The 22,673-nt window shown below is 40.5% G+C and overlaps 2 protein-coding genes across 2 annotated transcripts; both read left to right on the top strand.

The window, feature by feature from the left end:
• Positions 1-5,282: 5,282 nt before the first annotated feature.
• On the top strand, positions 5,283-8,980 carry LOC143261188 (uncharacterized). The gene is made up of 5 exons (XM_076527766.1): positions 5,283-5,675; positions 5,824-6,063; positions 6,314-7,015; positions 7,199-7,494; positions 7,570-8,980. Exons 1-5 carry the CDS (start codon positions 5,283-5,285, stop codon positions 8,978-8,980), a joined length of 3,042 nt encoding a protein of 1,013 aa, XP_076383881.1.
• Positions 8,981-17,163: 8,183 nt separating this feature from the next.
• On the top strand, positions 17,164-20,861 carry LOC143261187 (uncharacterized). Its single transcript, XM_076527765.1, has 5 exons — positions 17,164-17,556; positions 17,705-17,944; positions 18,195-18,896; positions 19,080-19,375; positions 19,451-20,861. The coding sequence occupies exons 1-5, from the start codon at positions 17,164-17,166 to the stop codon at positions 20,859-20,861; spliced, it is 3,042 nt and encodes a 1,013-aa protein (XP_076383880.1).
• The last annotated feature ends 1,812 nt before the right edge of the window (positions 20,862-22,673 follow it).

Genomic DNA, 22,673 nt, shown 5'->3' with positions numbered 1-22,673 from the left:
ACGAGTTAGCTTCAAATCCATGCTAGACATATGATTTAGCTTCAAATAAATGCGAAATAGACGGCTTAGCTTCAAATACATGAGAAACAAATGATTTATCTTCAGATAATTGCGATATAAGTGATGTAGCTTCAAATGCAGTCGAATCAATCGAGTTAGCTTCAAATTAATGCGAATTAGGAGGCTTATCTTCAAATCCATGCGAAACAAATTGTTTAGCTTCAAATACTTGCGATATAAATGAATCAGCTTCAAATGAAGACGAAACAAACGAGTTAGTTTCAAATCCATGCGAAACATATGATTTAGCATCAAATCAATGCGAAGTAGAAGGCTTAGCTTCAAATCAATCCGAAACAAATGGCTTAGCTTCAAATACTTGTGATATACATGATTTAGCTTCAAATGCATGCGAAACAAACGAGTTAGCTTCAAATCCATGCCATACACACGATTTAGATTTAAATGAATGCGAAGTAGAAGACTTATCTTCAAATCCATGCGAAACATATGATTTAGCATCAAATCAATGCGAAGTAGAAGGCTTAGCTTCAAATCAATCCGAAACAAATGGCTTAGCTTCAAATACTTGTGATATACATGATTTAGCTTCAAATGCATGCGAAACAAACGTGTTAGCTTCAAATCCATGCCATACACACGATTTAGATTTAAATGAATGCGAAGTAGAAAACTTATCTTCATATCCATCCGAAACAAATGGTTTAGCTTCACATACTTGCGATATACATGATTTAGCTTCAACTGCATGCGAAACAAACGAGTTAGCTTCAAATCCATGCGATTCACATGATTTAGCTTCGAATCAATGCGAAGTAGAAGGCTTAGCTTCAAACACACGAAAAACAAATGATTCATCTTCAGATAATTGCGATATAAGTGATACAGCTTCAAATCCATGCGAAACGCATGATTTAGTTTCAAATTCATGCGAAACACATGGATTAGCTTCATACCTTCATATTCTTGCGAAACAGTTGGATTAGATTCAGATACTTGTGATGTACATGTTTTAGCTTCAACTGCATGCGACACAAACGTGTTAGCTTCAAATCCATGCGAAACACATGATTTATCTTCAAATCAATGCGAAGTTGAAGGCTTTGCTTCAAATCCTTGCGAAGCGAATGGTTTAGCTTCAAATACTTGTTTATACATGATTTAGCTTCAACTGCATGCGAAACAAACGAGTTAGCATCAAATCCATGCGTAACACATGATTTATCTTCAAATCAATACGAAGTAGAAGGCTTAGGTTCAAATCGATGCGAAACAAATGGTTTAGCTTCAAATACTTGTGATATACATGATTTAGCTTCAACTGCATGCGTAACAAATGAGTTAGCTTCAAATCCAAGCGGAACACATGATTTAGCTTCAAATTCTTGCGAATCACATGGTTTAGATTCAAATCCTTGCGATACAAATGGTTTAGCTTCAAATACTTGTGATTTATATGATTTAGCTTCGACTGCATGTGAAGCAAACGAGTTAGCTTCAAATCCAAGAGAAGCACATGATTTAGCTTCAAATCAATGCGAAGTAGAAGGTTTAGTATGAAATCCATGCGATACAAATAATTTAGCTTCATGTACTTGCGCTATAACTGATATAGATTCAAATGCAGGCGAAACAAACGAGTTAGCTTTAAATCCAAGCGTAACACATGATTTAGCTTCAAATCAATGCGAAGTAGAAGGCTTAGCTTCAAATCCATGCGAAACAAATGGTTTAGCTTCAAATACTTGTGATACACATGATTTATCTTCAACTGCAGGCGAAAAAAACGAGTTAGCTTCAAATCAATGCGAAACACATGGTTTAACTTCAAATTCATGCGAAACACATGGTTTAGCTTCAACTACTTGTGATATACGTGATTTAACTTCAACTGCATGAGAAACAAACGAGTTAACTTCAAATTCAAGCGAAACACATGATTTAGCTTCAAATAAATGTGCAGTGGAATCCTTAACTTCAAATACATGCGAAACAAATGATTTATCTTCAGATAATTGCGATATAAGTGATATACCTTCAAATGCAGGCGAAACAAACGAGTTAGCTTGAAATCCAAGCGAAACACCTGATTTAGTTCAAATTCATGCGATGTAGAAAGATAAGCTTCAAACCCATGCGAAACTAATGGTTTAGCTTCAAATACTTTTTTATACATGATTTAGCTTCAACTGCATGCGAAACAAACGAGTTAGCATCAAATCCATGCGTAACACATGATTTAGCTTCAAATCAATACGAAGTAGAAGGCTTAGGTTTCTAATCGATGCGAAACAAATAGTTTAGCTTCAAATACTTGTGATATACATGATTTAGCTTCAACTGCATGCGTAACATATGAGTTAGCTTCAAATCCAAGCGGAACACATGATTTAGCTTCAAATTCTTGCGAATCACATGGTTTAGATTCAAATCCTTGCGATACAAATGGTTTAGCTTCAAATACTTGTGATTTATATGATTTAGCTTCGACTGCATGTGAAGCAAACGAGTTAGCTTCAAATCCATGCGAAACACATGGTTTAGCTTCAAATCAATGCGAAGTAAAAGGCTTATCTTCAAATCCATGCGTAACAAATGGTTTTGCTTCAAATACTTGTGATATACATGATTTAGCTTCAACTGCATACCAAAAAAACGAGAGAGGTTCAAATCCATGCGAAACTCATGATGTATCTTCAAATCAATGCGAAGTAGTAGGCTTAGCTACAAATACAAGAGAAACAAATCATTTATCTTCAGATAATTGCGATATATGTGATATAGCTTCAAATGCACGCGAAACAATCGAGTTAGATTCAAATCCATGCTAAATACATGATTTAGTTTCAAATCAATGCGAAGTAGAAGGCTTAGCTTCACATCAATGCGAAACGAATGGTTATCTTCAAATACTTCTGATACAAATTGTTAGTGCACAGCTCTAATGTCTTTATGAGACGGACGTGCATAACCGGCTGTTTTTTGAGCCCAGGTTTTTTGAGAAATCGTTTCGGTCCCGATGGCCGGGACTAGTCATAAAGCAGGAAAGGTTCCGAAGGGTCAGCCTGACATTGTTTTATGACGGTCATGCCTGGAGGAGCTTTCCTGTCCTTGCCGGGGCCCTGCGGCCGTCTGCTTTGAGACGGACCAGCTGATTGGCTATTGCCAAAATCGGGCAGGACCAATCGGCGAGTGATGTGGGTGCGTTGGAGGGATGGTCTGCTGCGAGCGAGGGTATTCTCTGATAGAGACTAGAGTTCGGATAGAAGTCGTAGCAACAAGACATCCTGACCAAGGGTGTACTGTAGTCAGGGGCTAAATACAAAATAGCAGGCAGAATCCGGTTCTTTATTTTATACAGTCCACAAATCTATAGCGTCATAATTCGTCGCTATTATTGACGACGCTATGACGCCCCAACATTTGGTCCTTCGAGCCGGATAGTTGCGGATCGAAACTTTAGTCCTTGGGTTTTCTCAAGCTGGTATTCGGCCTCTGTTTTCAACTGGTGATCTTTGAGGAAGATTTCATCAAGCACGTTACAAGCTACGCCTCTTGGATATTTTGGAGACCACGAAGCTGCCGTTCAGACACGGACATCCTCGTTGACGGAACAGTGGGACTCTCCGAAGGATACAACTCTCGCATGGTCAAGAAGTCTACGATTAGTCAACTACGCTAACAAGGCTCGTTTCTAGGAAATCTCAAATCATCGTTGAGATTTCATCAAGAACGTCACAACCTACGCCTTTTGGATATTTTGGAGACCACGAAGCTGCCGTTCAGACACGGACATCCTCGTTGACGGAACAGCAACACCAAGGCTCCTTTCTACGAAACCTGAAATCATCATTGAGTGAGTAAACGAATCATCTTCCACTCCCAATTTCCTTCCTGTCGTATTCTACTTCCATTAAAATGGCATCTGAAAGTAGTGAATCACAAGTTTTGAAAAACTTGAAAAGGAAGCGTGCTACCATTAAGTCGCAAGTAACGCGTTTAGGAGCGCGCGTTGAAACTGCGGAAGGTTCAACGCTCAACTCGCTCGAAACCCTCACCACTAGATTAGATCAGCTTCTTAGTGCGTATGAGGACACACAATTTGAGATAGAAGGCGAAGATGTTTCCTCAGATCATGACGCGGAGAGAGACGCCTTTGAGAAGCATCACGCTACCATCATGAATTCAATAAATTTACGCAAAAATTCATTGAGAAACACGCATAGACCCAATCTCGCAATTAGGAATTCAACAGAATCTCCAAATACTATAAAGGTGACACAAGCTAGCTCTTTACTGCCACAAATTCAAATTAGGCCATTCGACGGCAACCCATTAGAATGGAACAGCTTTCGCGATACATTTGATTCGCTGGTCCACCAGAACGAAGATCTACCGGCCGTACAGAAATTCCACTTACTTAAAAACGCCTTACGTGGAGAAATAGCGTCGGTGATCACCTCGTTGACTGCATCAGAGGAGAATTATATAGTTGCTTGGGAATTATTACAAAAGCGTTGCAACAAACGTCGGCAAATTGTGTATGCACATTTAAAGTCTTTGTTGGAATTACAAGACGTTAAGGTAGATTCCCCGGACAGACTGCGCAACATTGGAGCACATTTTTAGTTTATCTAATCAGTAACAAGTTAGATAGGAATACTCGCAGAGCTTGGGATCGCACGTTAGAAAATCACGAGTTGCCGCAATTTGGACAGCTAGTCGAATTTATAAATAAACATGCGCGCGGAGACGAACGGGACAATAGCTTTGCTCGCCCGAATCAGCAAACCCAAATAGTAACGCGTTCACGCGAAAAACAACGCCATTTAGGGCAAACTTTCGTAACCACCAATTCGCGAATTGCGTGCAAAATTTGCAAAGGAGAACATTTTGTTTCAAGCTGTCCGAAACTTTTAGAAGATCGCTTAGACATCATCAAAAGGGGAAAATTATGCATCAATTGCTTGCGGAGCGGCCACACAGTCGCCTATTGTAGATACACTAACTGCAAAAAGTGTGGTAAAAAACATCATACTCTTCTACATATTGCGGAAAGGGAAACTAATAGTCAATCAGAGATTGAGAGACCCACCTCCCCATCATCCATGCCACAAACTTTGAGATCCTTTGCCGTTAATAGTCGCAACGAAGTATTATTAGGGACAGCGATCGTTACCTTTGTAACTCGCGATAAGAGTGAACACGATTGTCGTGTGCTGTTAGACAGCGGTTCACAAACAAATTTCATAACCGAAAGAATGGCCGATAAGTTACAATTGAGAAAACGGGAAATAGATTCTTCGGTAGGTGGAATTGCCAATGTCGAGACCCGCGTCAAATATCTGGTCAATGCCGTAATTAAATCACGCACCACCCAATTTAATGATACGGTAACTTTAGTGACGCTTCCTTCCATCACTGGAATGCTACCTTCGCGCCAGGTAAAACGTACCGAAATTGATATTCCGACCGAAATAACGTTAGCTGATCCTGAGTTCAATATTCCGGGCCCAATAGATGCAATTCTCGGGAATCAACTGTTTTTCACACTTTTATGTTTGGGACGAATCAAACTTTGTGCACAAAATATTATCATTCAAGAAACATTAGTAGGTTGGATAGTCACGGGAGCTACAACCAAACAAGAACAAGTAGCAAAGGGAAAACCCTCAAGATCACTGCACGCATCCTCCTTAGACAATGCGCTAACAAAGTTTTGGGAGATAGAAGAAATAGCAGAGCGCAAAAATTTATCTAGCGAAGAACAGGCATGTGAAAATCACTTCGTTGAAAATACAGTTCGCGATGTACATGGACGCTATATCGTGCGCTTGCCATTTAACGATATTCAAGAGATTTTATTCACTCGAACGCAAATTCTGCAAAGACCCTGATCTTCTTATACATTACAAACAATTCCTGTCAGAATATCTAGCATTAGGCCACATGACAGAAGTCAGTGATGCACGAGATGGCAAGGAGTTTTACTTACCGCACCACGCGGTAATAAAGGAGTGCAGCTTCACTACTAAGGTCAGGGTAGTTTTCGATGCCTCGGCTAAATCCTCATCGGGCGTATCCTTAAATGACGCACTTTTGGTCGGTCCCACCATTCAAGATAACTTATGGGCAATTTTACTACGATTTCGCTTTCACATGTTCGTCCTGACAGCAGACATAGAAAAAATGTTTAGGCAGATTAAAATGCATCCCGATGATGCGAAATTTCAAAAAATATTATGGCGCGATTCGAAGGAAGAGTCAATCAAAACGTTCCAATTAAATACAGGTCACGTATGGAACCGCTTCGGCTCCTTTTTTAGCGGTACGATGTCTACAGCAACTAGCCGAAGATGAACAGATCAGATTTCCGAATGCGTCGCGAACCTTTAAAGAAGATTTCTATGTCGATGATTTGCTCACCGGCGCATCTACCTTCAATGAAGCAATCAACTTACGCAATGAGTTGATTGATTTAGCTAGAAATGGGGGCTTCCATCTACGTCAATGGGCCTCAAATAACCATAAGTTGATTAGCGATTTAAAGGACCATGACGATCGACAAGCGATATGCTTAGATCTCAGTCAGACAAAGAAAACTCTGGGAGTTTTCTGGAATCCATCCAGTGATTCCGTAACTTACGCGGTAAACTCCTTTAGCGAAACTAGACTCACTAAGCGAATAGTTTTATCTCAAATAGCGCAATTATTCGACCCCCTTGGACTTCTCGGTCCCGTGATTATACGGGCAAAAATAATTATGCAAGACATTTGGAAGTCGAAAGTCACTTGGGATCAACCAATTCCGCAGGATATAGCCAAGGTGTGGTTAGAAACCAGAAATGAACTGGCTCAATTAGACAATTTTTCGTGCCCTCGGAGGGTAATGTTAGAAACCTCACGAGAAATACAACTCCACGGCTACTGCGATGCTAGTGAAAGGGCCTACGGCGCTTGCATATACATTCGTACCCTAGACCACTCAGGTAGGGTACGGGTCTCTCTATTATGCGCAAAATCCAAAGTAGCCCCTCTTAAAATCCTATCATTACCGCGGTTAGAGCTTTGCGCGGCTAGGTTATTAACGCGATTGAATAAGGAGGTAGCGAAGGCGTTGACCAATATAACTTTTGACGCGATTAGGTTTTGGTCAGATTCAATTATTGTGTTGCAGTGGATTAGGACAGCTCCACATTTGCTGAAAACCTTTGTAGCCAATAGAGTCAGCGAAATTCAAACAGACTCGGACCCACGTAACTGGATGCACGTATCAGGACGTGATAATCCAGCAGATTATATTTCTCGCGGACAATTGGCATCCACATTTATGAATAATAAGGTATGGCTAAACGATCCTGCGTGGCTCTCCCTAGACGAATGCTTTTGGCCACAATTGGACATTCCGCAAAGAGAAATTCTCGAGCGAAAAACCACAATAACGTTCCTTGCACGAGAAGGGACGAATGACCTGTTAACGCGATACTCTTCCATTGCGCGACTTAATAGAATTGTAGCTTACACACTACGATTCATTCACAATTGTAGATCGAAAAACAGACTTACGGGAAATTTATCAACTACAGAAATTCGCAAGGCGCATTTAGTTATCATTAAACAAGCCCAGTTAGAGGCATTTCCGATAGAAATAAACTGTTTGGAACGAAAAACAGCTATGCCCAAAGGGAGCAGAATATTAAATTTAAATCCATTCCTCGATCAGGATAAGCTTCTACGAGTAGGAGGTCGGCTAAGACATGCCCCATTAAGTTACTGTCAAAAACACCCATTGATATTACCCCATAGGCACCATATTACAAATTTGATAATTGAAAGCGAGCACCTACGTCACTGGCACGCAGGCACACAGGCAACTCTTAATGCGGTCCGACAAATTTATTGGCCAATAGATGGAATGAGAGCCATAAAGATCGTCATACACAAATGTATAAGGTGTTTTAGAGTAAAACCAAAGGTCCCAGTATATATAATGGGCGACTTACCCAAGAACAGAGTCACCAGGGCACGACCGTTTCAAAACGTAGGCGTGGATCATTGTGGTCCATTTTTTATAAAGGAAAAAAAGGTTAGTAATCGTTGCAAAATCAAGACGTATGTAGCGATTTTTGTATGCTTCGTGACCAAGGCCGTTCATCTAGAACTTACATCGGACCTTACCACTGAATCTTGCTTAGGAGCATTCAAGCGATTCTATGCCAGAAGAGGAAAGGCCACGAACATTTACTCCGACAACGGCACTAATTTCGTCGGCGCCAAAAACGAAATTACAGAAGTTCAAAGATTTCTCAGCTCCAACGAGCACAATAGTAAAATTAATCGTTTTTTATCGGACCAGGGAATTAATTGGCACTTCTCTCCGCCTCGGACTCCACACTTTGGTGGATTATGGGAGGCCGCCGTAAAGTCTTTTAAAGGACATCTGTACAAAACTATAGGAAACGAGCTGTTCACATTCGAGCAACTGAACACCTATATTATCGAAGTAGAAGCCATATTGAATTCCTGTCCCCTAACTCCCCTCTCCTCAGATCCGAACGATATTACTGCTTTATCACCCAGTCACTTCCTAATAGGTGATTCGTTAATGCAACTCCCTGAGTACGATTTGCGAGACACACCCGTTAACAAACTTTCGTCATGGCAACACATCCAGCGAGTGAAACAACACTTCTGGAATCGGTGGAGTAATGAATATTTACAGACGCTGCACACCAGAAACAAATGGCATATCCCGAATGACACCCAGCACAAGAAGGGTACATTGGTGATCATCCGGGAAGACAACACACCTCCGTTAACCTGGAAACTAGGACGGATCATTGACATTTGTCCAGGCCGGGACAAAATAGTGAGAGTCGCGACTGTCAAGACGGCCCAGGGGACCTACCAGCGGGCCATTAAAAAATTGTCCCCACTTCCCATTGATGACCCGGAATAAGATAATACACCCAAACACCGTTAGAACTTGTAATCACTCAGAAATTTGTGAATACTTATTCCCATTATGTATACATGCGTATTAGTGTAACTAGAGTTAAGTTAGGACAGTAGTATTGTCAATAAATCGTTACAACGACAAACTAGACCAGCCCTCTTCAAATGTAAATTGAGCGGTGCACTATCAATTTAGTAATTTCGAACGTAACCGTTCAAGGTGGTCGGTATGTTAGTGCACAGCACTAATGTCTTTATGAGACGGACGTGCATAACCGGCTGTTTTTCGAGCCCAGGTTTTTTGAGAAATCGTTTCGGTCCTGATGGCCGGGACTAGTCATAAAGCAGGAAAGGTTCCGAAGGGTCAGCCTGACATTGTTTTATGACGGTCATGCCTGGAGGAGCTTTCCTGTCCTTGCCGGGGCCCTGCGGCCGTCTGCTTTGAGACGGACCAGCTGATTGGCTATTGCCAAAATCGGGCAGGACCAATCGGCGAGTGATGTGGGTGCGTTGGAGGGATGGTGGTCTGCTGCGAGCGAGGGTATTCTCTGATAGAGACTAGAGTTCGGATAGAAGTCGTAGCAACAAGACATCCTGACCAAGGGTGTACTGTAGTCAGGGGCTAAATACAAAATAGCAGGCAGAATCCGGTTCTTTATTTTATACAGTCCACAAATCTATAGCGTCATAATTCATCGCTATTATTGACGACGCTGTGACGCCCCAACACACATGATTTAGCTTCAAGTGCATGCGAAACAAACGAGTTAGCTTCAAATCCAAGCGAAACACATGATTTAGCTTCAATTTCATGCAGAGTAGAAGTCGTAGCTTCAAATGCAGGCGAAACTATCGAGTTAGCTTCAAATCCATGCGAATCACATGATTTATCTTCAAATCAATGCGAAGTAGAAGGCTTATCTTCGAATCCATGCGAAACAAATGGTTCAGCTTCAAATACCTACGATATACATGATTTAGATACAACTGCATGCCAATAAACGAGTTATCTTCAAAATAAGCTTCAAAGTAGAAGGCTTAGATTCAAATCAACGCGAAACAAATGGTTTAGCTTCAAATGAATGCGAAGTAGAAGGATTAGTTTCCAATCCATGCGAATCTATTGGTTTAGCTTCGAATACTTGTGATATACATGATTTAGCTTCAACTGCATGGGATACAAATGAGTTAGCTTCAAATCCAAGCGAAACACATGATCTAGCTTTAAGTCAGTGCGAAGTAGAAGGCATAGTTTCTAATCCATGCCAATCAAATGGTTTAGCTTCAAATACCTACGATATACATGATTTAACTTCAACTGCATGCGAAACAGACGTGTTAACTTCAAATTCAAGCGAAACACATGATTCAGTTTCAAATCAATGTGAAATAGAAGGCATAGTTTCTAATCCATGCGAATCAAATGGTTTAGCTTGAAATACTTGTGATATACATGATTTAGCTTCAACTGCATGCGAAACAAACGATTTAGCATCAAATCCAAGCGAATCACTTGATTTAGATTCAAATCAATGCGAAGTTGACGGCTTAGCTTCAAATCCATGCGAAACAAATGGTTTATCTTCAAATACTTGTGATATACATGATTTAGCTTCAACTGCATGCGAAACAAACGATTTAGCTTCAAATCCAAGCGAAACACATGATTTAGCTTCAAATTCTTGCGAATCACATGGTTTAGCTTCAAATCCTTGAGATACAAATGGTGTAGCTTCAAATACTTGTGATATATATAATTTACCTTCGACTGCATGTGAAGCAAACGAGTTAGCTTCAAATCCATACGAAACACATGATTTAGATTCAAATCAATGCCAAGTAGAAGGTTTAGCATCAAATCCATGCGAAACAAATAGTTTAGCTTCAAATCGATGCGAAGTAAAAGCCTTATCTTCAAATCCATGCGAAACAAATGGTTTAGCTTCAAATACTTATGATATACATGATTTAGCTTCAAGTGCATGCCAAAAAAACGAGTGAGGTCCAAATCCATGCGATTCACATGATTTAGCTTCGAATCAATGCGAAATAGAAGGCTTAGCTTCAGATCAATGCGACGTAGAAGGCTTATCATCAAATAAATGTGAAACAAATGGTTTATCTTCAAATACTTGTGATATACATGATTTAGCTTCAACTGCTTGCGAAACAAACAAGTTAGCTTCAAATCCAAGAGAAACACATGATTTAACTTCAAATCAATGCGGAGTTGAAGGCTTTGCTTCAAATTCATGCGAAGCGAATGGTTTAAGTTCAAATACTTGTGATATACATGATTTATCTTCAAATACAGGCGAAAAAAACGAGTTAGCTTCAAATCCATGCTAGACATATGATTTAGCTTCAAATCAATGCGAAGTATAAGCCTTAGCTTCATATCAATGCGAAACAAATGGTTTAGCATCAAATACTTGTGATATACATGATTTAGGTTCAACTTCATGCGAAACGAAAGAGTTATCTTGAAATCCATGCGAAACACATGATTTAGCTTCAAGTGAATGCGAACTTGAAGGCATAGCTTTAAATCCGTGCGAATCAAACGGTTTAGCTTCAAATACTTGTGATATACATGATTTATCTTCAAATGCAGGCGAAACAATAGAGATAGCTTCAAATCCATGCGAAACACATGATTTAGAATCAAACCAATGCGAAGTAGATGGCATAGCTTCAAATCCATGCGACACAAATGATTTAGATTCAAATTCTTGCGATATATGTGATATAGCTTCAAATGCAGGCGAAACAAACGAGTTAGCTTCAAAACCAAGCGAAACACATGATTTAGCTGCAAATCAATGCGAAGTAGAAGGCTTAGCTTCAAATACATGAGAAACAAATGATTTATCTTCAGATAATTGCGATATAAGTGATGTAGCTTCAAATGCAGGTGAAACAATCGAGTTAGCTTCAAATCAATGCGAAGTAGGAGGCTTATCTTCAAATCCATGCGAAATAAATGGTTTAGCTTCAAATACTTGTGCTATACATGACTTATCTTCGAATGCAGGCGAAACAAAAGAGTTAGCTTCAAATCCAAGCGAAACACAGGATTTATCTTCAAATCAATGCGGAGTTGAAGGCTTTGCTTCAAATCCATGCGAAGCGAATGGTTTAGCTTCAAATACTTGTGATATACATGATTTATCTTCAAATACAGGCGAAAAAAACGAGTTAGCTTCAAATCCATGCTAGACATATGATTTAGCTTCAAATAAATGCGAAATAGACGGCTTAGCTTCAAATACATGAGAAACAAATGATTTATCTTCAGATAATTGCGATATAAGTGATGTAGCTTCAAATGCAGTCGAATCAATCGAGTTAGCTTCAAATTAATGCGAATTAGGAGGCTTATCTTCAAATCCATGCGAAACAAATTGTTTAGCTTCAAATACTTGCGATATAAATGAATCAGCTTCAAATGAAGACGAAACAAACGAGTTAGTTTCAAATCCATGCGAAACATATGATTTAGCATCAAATCAATGCGAAGTAGAAGGCTTAGCTTCAAATCAATCCGAAACAAATGGCTTAGCTTCAAATACTTGTGATATACATGATTTAGCTTCAAATGCATGCGAAACAAACGAGTTAGCTTCAAATCCATGCCATACACACGATTTAGATTTAAATGAATGCGAAGTAGAAGACTTATCTTCAAATCCATGCGAAACATATGATTTAGCATCAAATCAATGCGAAGTAGAAGGCTTAGCTTCAAATCAATCCGAAACAAATGGCTTAGCTTCAAATACTTGTGATATACATGATTTAGCTTCAAATGCATGCGAAACAAACGTGTTAGCTTCAAATCCATGCCATACACACGATTTAGATTTAAATGAATGCGAAGTAGAAAACTTATCTTCATATCCATCCGAAACAAATGGTTTAGCTTCACATACTTGCGATATACATGATTTAGCTTCAACTGCATGCGAAACAAACGAGTTAGCTTCAAATCCATGCGATTCACATGATTTAGCTTCGAATCAATGCGAAGTAGAAGGCTTAGCTTCAAACACACGAAAAACAAATGATTCATCTTCAGATAATTGCGATATAAGTGATACAGCTTCAAATCCATGCGAAACGCATGATTTAGTTTCAAATTCATGCGAAACACATGGATTAGCTTCATACCTTCATATTCTTGCGAAACAGTTGGATTAGATTCAGATACTTGTGATGTACATGTTTTAGCTTCAACTGCATGCGACACAAACGTGTTAGCTTCAAATCCATGCGAAACACATGATTTATCTTCAAATCAATGCGAAGTTGAAGGCTTTGCTTCAAATCCTTGCGAAGCGAATGGTTTAGCTTCAAATACTTGTTTATACATGATTTAGCTTCAACTGCATGCGAAACAAACGAGTTAGCATCAAATCCATGCGTAACACATGATTTATCTTCAAATCAATACGAAGTAGAAGGCTTAGGTTCAAATCGATGCGAAACAAATGGTTTAGCTTCAAATACTTGTGATATACATGATTTAGCTTCAACTGCATGCGTAACAAATGAGTTAGCTTCAAATCCAAGCGGAACACATGATTTAGCTTCAAATTCTTGCGAATCACATGGTTTAGCTTCAAATCCATGCGAAACAAATGGTTTAGCTTCAAATACTTGTGATACACATGATTTATCTTCAACTGCAGGCGAAAAAAACGAGTTAGCTTCAAATCAATGCGAAACACATGGTTTAACTTCAAATTCATGCGAAACACATGGTTTAGCTTCAACTACTTGTGATATACGTGATTTAACTTCAACTGCATGAGAAACAAACGAGTTAACTTCAAATTCAAGCGAAACACATGATTTAGCTTCAAATAAATGTGCAGTGGAATCCTTAACTTCAAATACATGCGAAACAAATGATTTATCTTCAGATAATTGCGATATAAGTGATATACCTTCAAATGCAGGCGAAACAAACGAGTTAGCTTGAAATCCAAGCGAAACACCTGATTTAGTTCAAATTCATGCGATGTAGAAAGATAAGCTTCAAACCCATGCGAAACTAATGGTTTAGCTTCAAATACTTTTTTATACATGATTTAGCTTCAACTGCATGCGAAACAAACGAGTTAGCATCAAATCCATGCGTAACACATGATTTAGCTTCAAATCAATACGAAGTAGAAGGCTTAGGTTTCTAATCGATGCGAAACAAATAGTTTAGCTTCAAATACTTGTGATATACATGATTTAGCTTCAACTGCATGCGTAACATATGAGTTAGCTTCAAATCCAAGCGGAACACATGATTTAGCTTCAAATTCTTGCGAATCACATGGTTTAGATTCAAATCCTTGCGATACAAATGGTTTAGCTTCAAATACTTGTGATTTATATGATTTAGCTTCGACTGCATGTGAAGCAAACGAGTTAGCTTCAAATCCATGCGAAACACATGGTTTAGCTTCAAATCAATGCGAAGTAAAAGGCTTATCTTCAAATCCATGCGTAACAAATGGTTTTGCTTCAAATACTTGTGATATACATGATTTAGCTTCAACTGCATACCAAAAAAACGAGAGAGGTTCAAATCCATGCGAAACTCATGATGTATCTTCAAATCAATGCGAAGTAGTAGGCTTAGCTACAAATACAAGAGAAACAAATCATTTATCTTCAGATAATTGCGATATATGTGATATAGCTTCAAATGCACGCGAAACAATCGAGTTAGATTCAAATCCATGCTAAATACATGATTTAGTTTCAAATCAATGCGAAGTAGAAGGCTTAGCTTCACATCAATGCGAAACGAATGGTTATCTTCAAATACTTCTGATACAAATTGTTAGTGCACAGCTCTAATGTCTTTATGAGACGGACGTGCATAACCGGCTGTTTTTTGAGCCCAGGTTTTTTGAGAAATCGTTTCGGTCCCGATGGCCGGGACTAGTCATAAAGCAGGAAAGGTTCCGAAGGGTCAGCCTGACATTGTTTTATGACGGTCATGCCTGGAGGAGCTTTCCTGTCCTTGCCGGGGCCCTGCGGCCGTCTGCTTTGAGACGGACCAGCTGATTGGCTATTGCCAAAATCGGGCAGGACCAATCGGCGAGTGATGTGGGTGCGTTGGAGGGATGGTCTGCTGCGAGCGAGGGTATTCTCTGATAGAGACTAGAGTTCGGATAGAAGTCGTAGCAACAAGACATCCTGACCAAGGGTGTACTGTAGTCAGGGGCTAAATACAAAATAGCAGGCAGAATCCGGTTCTTTATTTTATACAGTCCACAAATCTATAGCGTCATAATTCGTCGCTATTATTGACGACGCTATGACGCCCCAACATTTGGTCCTTCGAGCCGGATAGTTGCGGATCGAAACTTTAGTCCTTGGGTTTTCTCAAGCTGGTATTCGGCCTCTGTTTTCAACTGGTGATCTTTGAGGAAGATTTCATCAAGCACGTTACAAGCTACGCCTCTTGGATATTTTGGAGACCACGAAGCTGCCGTTCAGACACGGACATCCTCGTTGACGGAACAGTGGGACTCTCCGAAGGATACAACTCTCGCATGGTCAAGAAGTCTACGATTAGTCAACTACGCTAACAAGGCTCGTTTCTAGGAAATCTCAAATCATCGTTGAGATTTCATCAAGAACGTCACAACCTACGCCTTTTGGATATTTTGGAGACCACGAAGCTGCCGTTCAGACACGGACATCCTCGTTGACGGAACAGCAACACCAAGGCTCCTTTCTACGAAACCTGAAATCATCATTGAGTGAGTAAACGAATCATCTTCCACTCCCAATTTCCTTCCTGTCGTATTCTACTTCCATTAAAATGGCATCTGAAAGTAGTGAATCACAAGTTTTGAAAAACTTGAAAAGGAAGCGTGCTACCATTAAGTCGCAAGTAACGCGTTTAGGAGCGCGCGTTGAAACTGCGGAAGGTTCAACGCTCAACTCGCTCGAAACCCTCACCACTAGATTAGATCAGCTTCTTAGTGCGTATGAGGACACACAATTTGAGATAGAAGGCGAAGATGTTTCCTCAAATCATGACGCGGAGAGAGACGCCTTTGAGAAGCATCACGCTACCATCATGAATTCAATAAATTTACGCAAAAATTCATTGAGAAACACGCATAGACCCAATCTCGCAATTAGGAATTCAACAGAATCTCCAAATACTATAAAGGTGACACAAGCTAGCTCTTTACTGCCACAAATTCAAATTAGGCCATTCGACGGCAACCCATTAGAATGGAACAGCTTTCGCGATACATTTGATTCGCTGGTCCACCAGAACGAAGATCTACCGGCCGTACAGAAATTCCACTTACTTAAAAACGCCTTACGTGGAGAAATAGCGTCGGTGATCACCTCGTTGACTGCATCAGAGGAGAATTATATAGTTGCTTGGGAATTATTACAAAAGCGTTGCAACAAACGTCGGCAAATTGTGTATGCACATTTAAAGTCTTTGTTGGAATTACAAGACGTTAAGGTAGATTCCCCGGACAGACTGCGCAACATTGGAGCACATTTTTAGTTTATCTAATCAGTAACAAGTTAGATAGGAATACTCGCAGAGCTTGGGATCGCACGTTAGAAAATCACGAGTTGCCGCAATTTGGACAGCTAGTCGAATTTATAAATAAACATGCGCGCGGAGACGAACGGGACAATAGCTTTGCTCGCCCGAATCAGCAAACCCAAATAGTAACGCGTTCACGCGAAAAACAACGCCATTTAGGGCAAACTTTCGTAACCACCAATTCGCGAATTGCGTGCAAAATTTGCAAAGGAGAACATTTTGTTTCAAGCTGTCCGAAACTTTTAGAAGTAACCCCTGGAGATCGCTTAGACATCATCAAAAGGGGAAAATTATGCATCAATTGCTTGCGGAGCGGCCACACAGTCGCCTATTGTAGATACACTAACTGCAAAAAGTGTGGTAAAAAACATCATACTCTTCTACATATTGCGGAAAGGGAAACTAATAGTCAATCAGAGATTGAGAGACCCACCTCCCCATCATCCATGCCACAAACTTTGAGATCCTTTGCCGTTAATAGTCGCAACGAAGTATTATTAGGGACAGCGATCGTTACCTTTGTAACTCGCGATAAGAGTGAACACGATTGTCGTGTGCTGTTAGACAGCGGTTCACAAACAAATTTCATAACCGAAAGAATGGCCGATAAGTTACAATTGAGAAAACGGGAAATAGATTCTTCGGTAGGTGGAATTGCCAATGTCGAGACCCGCGTCAAATATCTGGTCAATGCCGTAATTAAATCACGCACCACCCAATTTAATGATACGGTAACTTTAGTGACGCTTCCTTCCATCACTGGAATGCTACCTTCGCGCCAGGTAAAACGTACCGAAATTGATATTCCGACCGAAATAACGTTAGCTGATCCTGAGTTCAATATTCCGGGCCCAATAGATGCAATTCTCGGGAATCAACTGTTTTTCACACTTTTATGTTTGGGACGAATCAAACTTTGTGCACAAAATATTATCATTCAAGAAACATTAGTAGGTTGGATAGTCACGGGAGCTACAACCAAACAAGAACAAGTAGCAAAGGGAAAACCCTCAAGATCACTGCACGCATCCTCCTTAGACAATGCGCTAACAAAGTTTTGGGAGATAGAAGAAATAGCAGAGCGCAAAAATTTATCTAGCGAAGAACAGGCATGTGAAAATCACTTCGTTGAAAATACAGTTCGCGATGTACATGGACGCTATATCGTGCGCTTGCCATTTAACGATATTCAAGAGATTTTATTCACTCGAACGCAAATTCTGCAAAGACCCTGATCTTCTTATACATTACAAACAATTCCTGTCAGAATATCTAGCATTAGGCCACATGACAGAAGTCAGTGATGCACGAGATGGCAAGGAGTTTTACTTACCGCACCACGCGGTAATAAAGGAGTGCAGCTTCACTACTAAGGTCAGGGTAGTTTTCGATGCCTCGGCTAAATCCTCATCGGGCGTATCCTTAAATGACGCACTTTTGGTCGGTCCCACCATTCAAGATAACTTATGGGCAATTTTACTACGATTTCGCTTTCACATGTTCGTCCTGACAGCAGACATAGAAAAAATGTTTAGGCAGATTAAAATGCATCCCGATGATGCGAAATTTCAAAAAATATTATGGCGCGATTCGAAGGAAGAGTCAATCAAAACGTTCCAATTAAATACAGGTCACGTATGGAACCGCTTCGGCTCCTTTTTTAGCGGTACGATGTCTACAGCAACTAGCCGAAGATGAACAGATCAGATTTCCGAATGCGTCGCGAACCTTTAAAGAAGATTTCTATGTCGATGATTTGCTCACCGGCGCATCTACCTTCAATGAAGCAATCAACTTACGCAATGAGTTGATTGATTTAGCTAGAAATGGGGGCTTCCATCTACGTCAATGGGCCTCAAATAACCATAAGTTGATTAGCGATTTAAAGGACCATGACGATCGACAAGCGATATGCTTAGATCTCAGTCAGACAAAGAAAACTCTGGGAGTTTTCTGGAATCCATCCAGTGATTCCGTAACTTACGCGGTAAACTCCTTTAGCGAAACTAGACTCACTAAGCGAATAGTTTTATCTCAAATAGCGCAATTATTCGACCCCCTTGGACTTCTCGGTCCCGTGATTATACGGGCAAAAATAATTATGCAAGACATTTGGAAGTCGAAAGTCACTTGGGATCAACCAATTCCGCAGGATATAGCCAAGGTGTGGTTAGAAACCAGAAATGAACTGGCTCAATTAGACAATTTTTCGTGCCCTCGGAGGGTAATGTTAGAAACCTCACGAGAAATACAACTCCACGGCTACTGCGATGCTAGTGAAAGGGCCTACGGCGCTTGCATATACATTCGTACCCTAGACCACTCAGGTAGGGTACGGGTCTCTCTATTATGCGCAAAATCCAAAGTAGCCCCTCTTAAAATCCTATCATTACCGCGGTTAGAGCTTTGCGCGGCTAGGTTATTAACGCGATTGAATAAGGAGGTAGCGAAGGCGTTGACCAATATAACTTTTGACGCGATTAGGTTTTGGTCAGATTCAATTATTGTGTTGCAGTGGATTAGGACAGCTCCACATTTGCTGAAAACCTTTGTAGCCAATAGAGTCAGCGAAATTCAAACAGACTCGGACCCACGTAACTGGATGCACGTATCAGGACGTGATAATCCAGCAGATTATATTTCTCGCGGACAATTGGCATCCACATTTATGAATAATAAGGTATGGCTAAACGATCCTGCGTGGCTCTCCCTAGACGAATGCTTTTGGCCACAATTGGACATTCCGCAAAGAGAAATTCTCGAGCGAAAAACCACAATAACGTTCCTTGCACGAGAAGGGACGAATGACCTGTTAACGCGATACTCTTCCATTGCGCGACTTAATAGAATTGTAGCTTACACACTACGATTCATTCACAATTGTAGATCGAAAAACAGACTTACGGGAAATTTATCAACTACAGAAATTCGCAAGGCGCATTTAGTTATCATTAAACAAGCCCAGTTAGAGGCATTTCCGATAGAAATAAACTGTTTGGAACGAAAAACAGCTATGCCCAAAGGGAGCAGAATATTAAATTTAAATCCATTCCTCGATCAGGATAAGCTTCTACGAGTAGGAGGTCGGCTAAGACATGCCCCATTAAGTTACTGTCAAAAACACCCATTGATATTACCCCATAGGCACCATATTACAAATTTGATAATTGAAAGCGAGCACCTACGTCACTGGCACGCAGGCACACAGGCAACTCTTAATGCGGTCCGACAAATTTATTGGCCAATAGATGGAATGAGAGCCATAAAGATCGTCATACACAAATGTATAAGGTGTTTTAGAGTAAAACCAAAGGTCCCAGTATATATAATGGGCGACTTACCCAAGAACAGAGTCACCAGGGCACGACCGTTTCAAAACGTAGGCGTGGATCATTGTGGTCCATTTTTTATAAAGGAAAAAAAGGTTAGTAATCGTTGCAAAATCAAGACGTATGTAGCGATTTTTGTATGCTTCGTGACCAAGGCCGTTCATCTAGAACTTACATCGGACCTTACCACTGAATCTTGCTTAGGAGCATTCAAGCGATTCTATGCCAGAAGAGGAAAGGCCACGAACATTTACTCCGACAACGGCACTAATTTCGTCGGCGCCAAAAACGAAATTACAGAAGTTCAAAGATTTCTCAGCTCCAACGAGCACAATAGTAAAATTAATCGTTTTTTATCGGACCAGGGAATTAATTGGCACTTCTCTCCGCCTCGGACTCCACACTTTGGTGGATTATGGGAGGCCGCCGTAAAGTCTTTTAAAGGACATCTGTACAAAACTATAGGAAACGAGCTGTTCACATTCGAGCAACTGAACACCTATATTATCGAAGTAGAAGCCATATTGAATTCCTGTCCCCTAACTCCCCTCTCCTCAGATCCGAACGATATTACTGCTTTATCACCCAGTCACTTCCTAATAGGTGATTCGTTAATGCAACTCCCTGAGTACGATTTGCGAGACACACCCGTTAACAAACTTTCGTCATGGCAACACATCCAGCGAGTGAAACAACACTTCTGGAATCGGTGGAGTAATGAATATTTACAGACGCTGCACACCAGAAACAAATGGCATATCCCGAATGACACCCAGCACAAGAAGGGTACATTGGTGATCATCCGGGAAGACAACACACCTCCGTTAACCTGGAAACTAGGACGGATCATTGACATTTGTCCAGGCCGGGACAAAATAGTGAGAGTCGCGACTGTCAAGACGGCCCAGGGGACCTACCAGCGGGCCATTAAAAAATTGTCCCCACTTCCCATTGATGACCCGGAATAAGATAATACACCCAAACACCGTTAGAACTTGTAATCACTCAGAAATTTGTGAATACTTATTCCCATTATGTATACATGCGTATTAGTGTAACTAGAGTTAAGTTAGGACAGTAGTATTGTCAATAAATCGTTACAACGACAAACTAGACCAGCCCTCTTCAAATGTAAATTGAGCGGTGCACTATCAATTTAGTAATTTCGAACGTAACCGTTCAAGGTGGTCGGTATGTTAGTGCACAGCACTAATGTCTTTATGAGACGGACGTGCATAACCGGCTGTTTTTCGAGCCCAGGTTTTTTGAGAAATCGTTTCGGTCCTGATGGCCGGGACTAGTCATAAAGCAGGAAAGGTTCCGAAGGGTCAGCCTGACATTGTTTTATGACGGTCATGCCTGGAGGAGCTTTCCTGTCCTTGCCGGGGCCCTGCGGCCGTCTGCTTTGAGACGGACCAGCTGATTGGCTATTGCCAAAATCGGGCAGGACCAATCGGCGAGTGATGTGGGTGCGTTGGAGGGATGGTGGTCTGCTGCGAGCGAGGGTATTCTCTGATAGAGACTAGAGTTCGGATAGAAGTCGTAGCAACAAGACATCCTGACCAAGGGTGTACTGTAGTCAGGGGCTAAATACAAAATAGCAGGCAGAATCCGGTTCTTTATTTTATACAGTCCACAAATCTATAGCGTCATAATTCATCGCTATTATTGACGACGCTGTGACGCCCCAACACACATGATTTAGCTTCAAGTGCATGCGAAACAAACGAGTTAGCTTCAAATCCAAGCGAAACACATGATTTAGCTTCAATTTCATGCAGAGTAGAAGTCGTAGCTTCAAATGCAGGCGAAACTATCGAGTTAGCTTCAAATCCATGCGAATCACATGATTTATCTTCAAATCAATGCGAAGTAGAAGGCTTATCTTCGAATCCATGCGAAACAAATGGTTCAGCTTCAAATACTTGTGATATACATGATTTAGCTTCAAAAGCAGGGGAAACAAACGAGTTAGCTTCAACTCCATTCGAAGCACACGATGTGGCTTCAAATCAATGCGAAGTAGAAGTCTTATCTTCGAATCCATGCGAAACAAATGGTTTAGCTTCAAATACTTGTGATACACATGATTTATCTTCAAATGCAGGCAAGGAAACGAGTTAGCTTCAAATCAATGCGAAACACATGGTTTAACTTCAAATTCAAGCGAAACACATGATTTAGTTTCAAATAAATGCGCAGTGGAAGCCTTAACTTCAAATACATGAGAAACAAATGATTTATCTTCAGATAATTGCGATATAAGTGATATACCTTCAAATGCATGCGAAACAAACGAATTAGCTTCAAATCCAAGCGAAACACATAATTCAGCTTCAAATACGTTCGAAACACATGGTTTTGCTTAATATTCATGCAAAACAAATGGTTCAGCTTCAAATACTTGTGATATACATGAATTTGCTTCAAATGCAGGCGAAACAAACGAGTAGGCTTCAAAACCAAGCGAAACACGTGATTTAGCTTCAAATCAGTACGAAGTAGAAGGCTTAGTTTCAAATCCATGCGAATCAAATGGTTTAGCTTAAAATACTTGTTTTATACATGATTTAGCATCAACTGCATTGCGAAACAATCGAGTTAGCTTCAAATCCAAGCGAATCACATGATTTAGATTCAAATTCATGCGAAGTAGAAGGCTTAGCTTCAAATCCATGCGAAACGAATGATATAGCTTCAAATACTTGTGATATACATGATTTAGCTTAAATTGCATGCGAAACAAACAAGTTTGCTTCAAATCCAAGCGAAACACATGT

Source organism: Megalopta genalis, unplaced genomic scaffold, assembly GCF_051020955.1.
Source record: "Megalopta genalis isolate 19385.01 unplaced genomic scaffold, iyMegGena1_principal scaffold0039, whole genome shotgun sequence".
Classification (NCBI taxonomy): Eukaryota; Metazoa; Arthropoda; class Insecta; order Hymenoptera; family Halictidae; genus Megalopta; species Megalopta genalis.
This window is presented reverse-complemented; position numbering and strand designations above follow the sequence as displayed.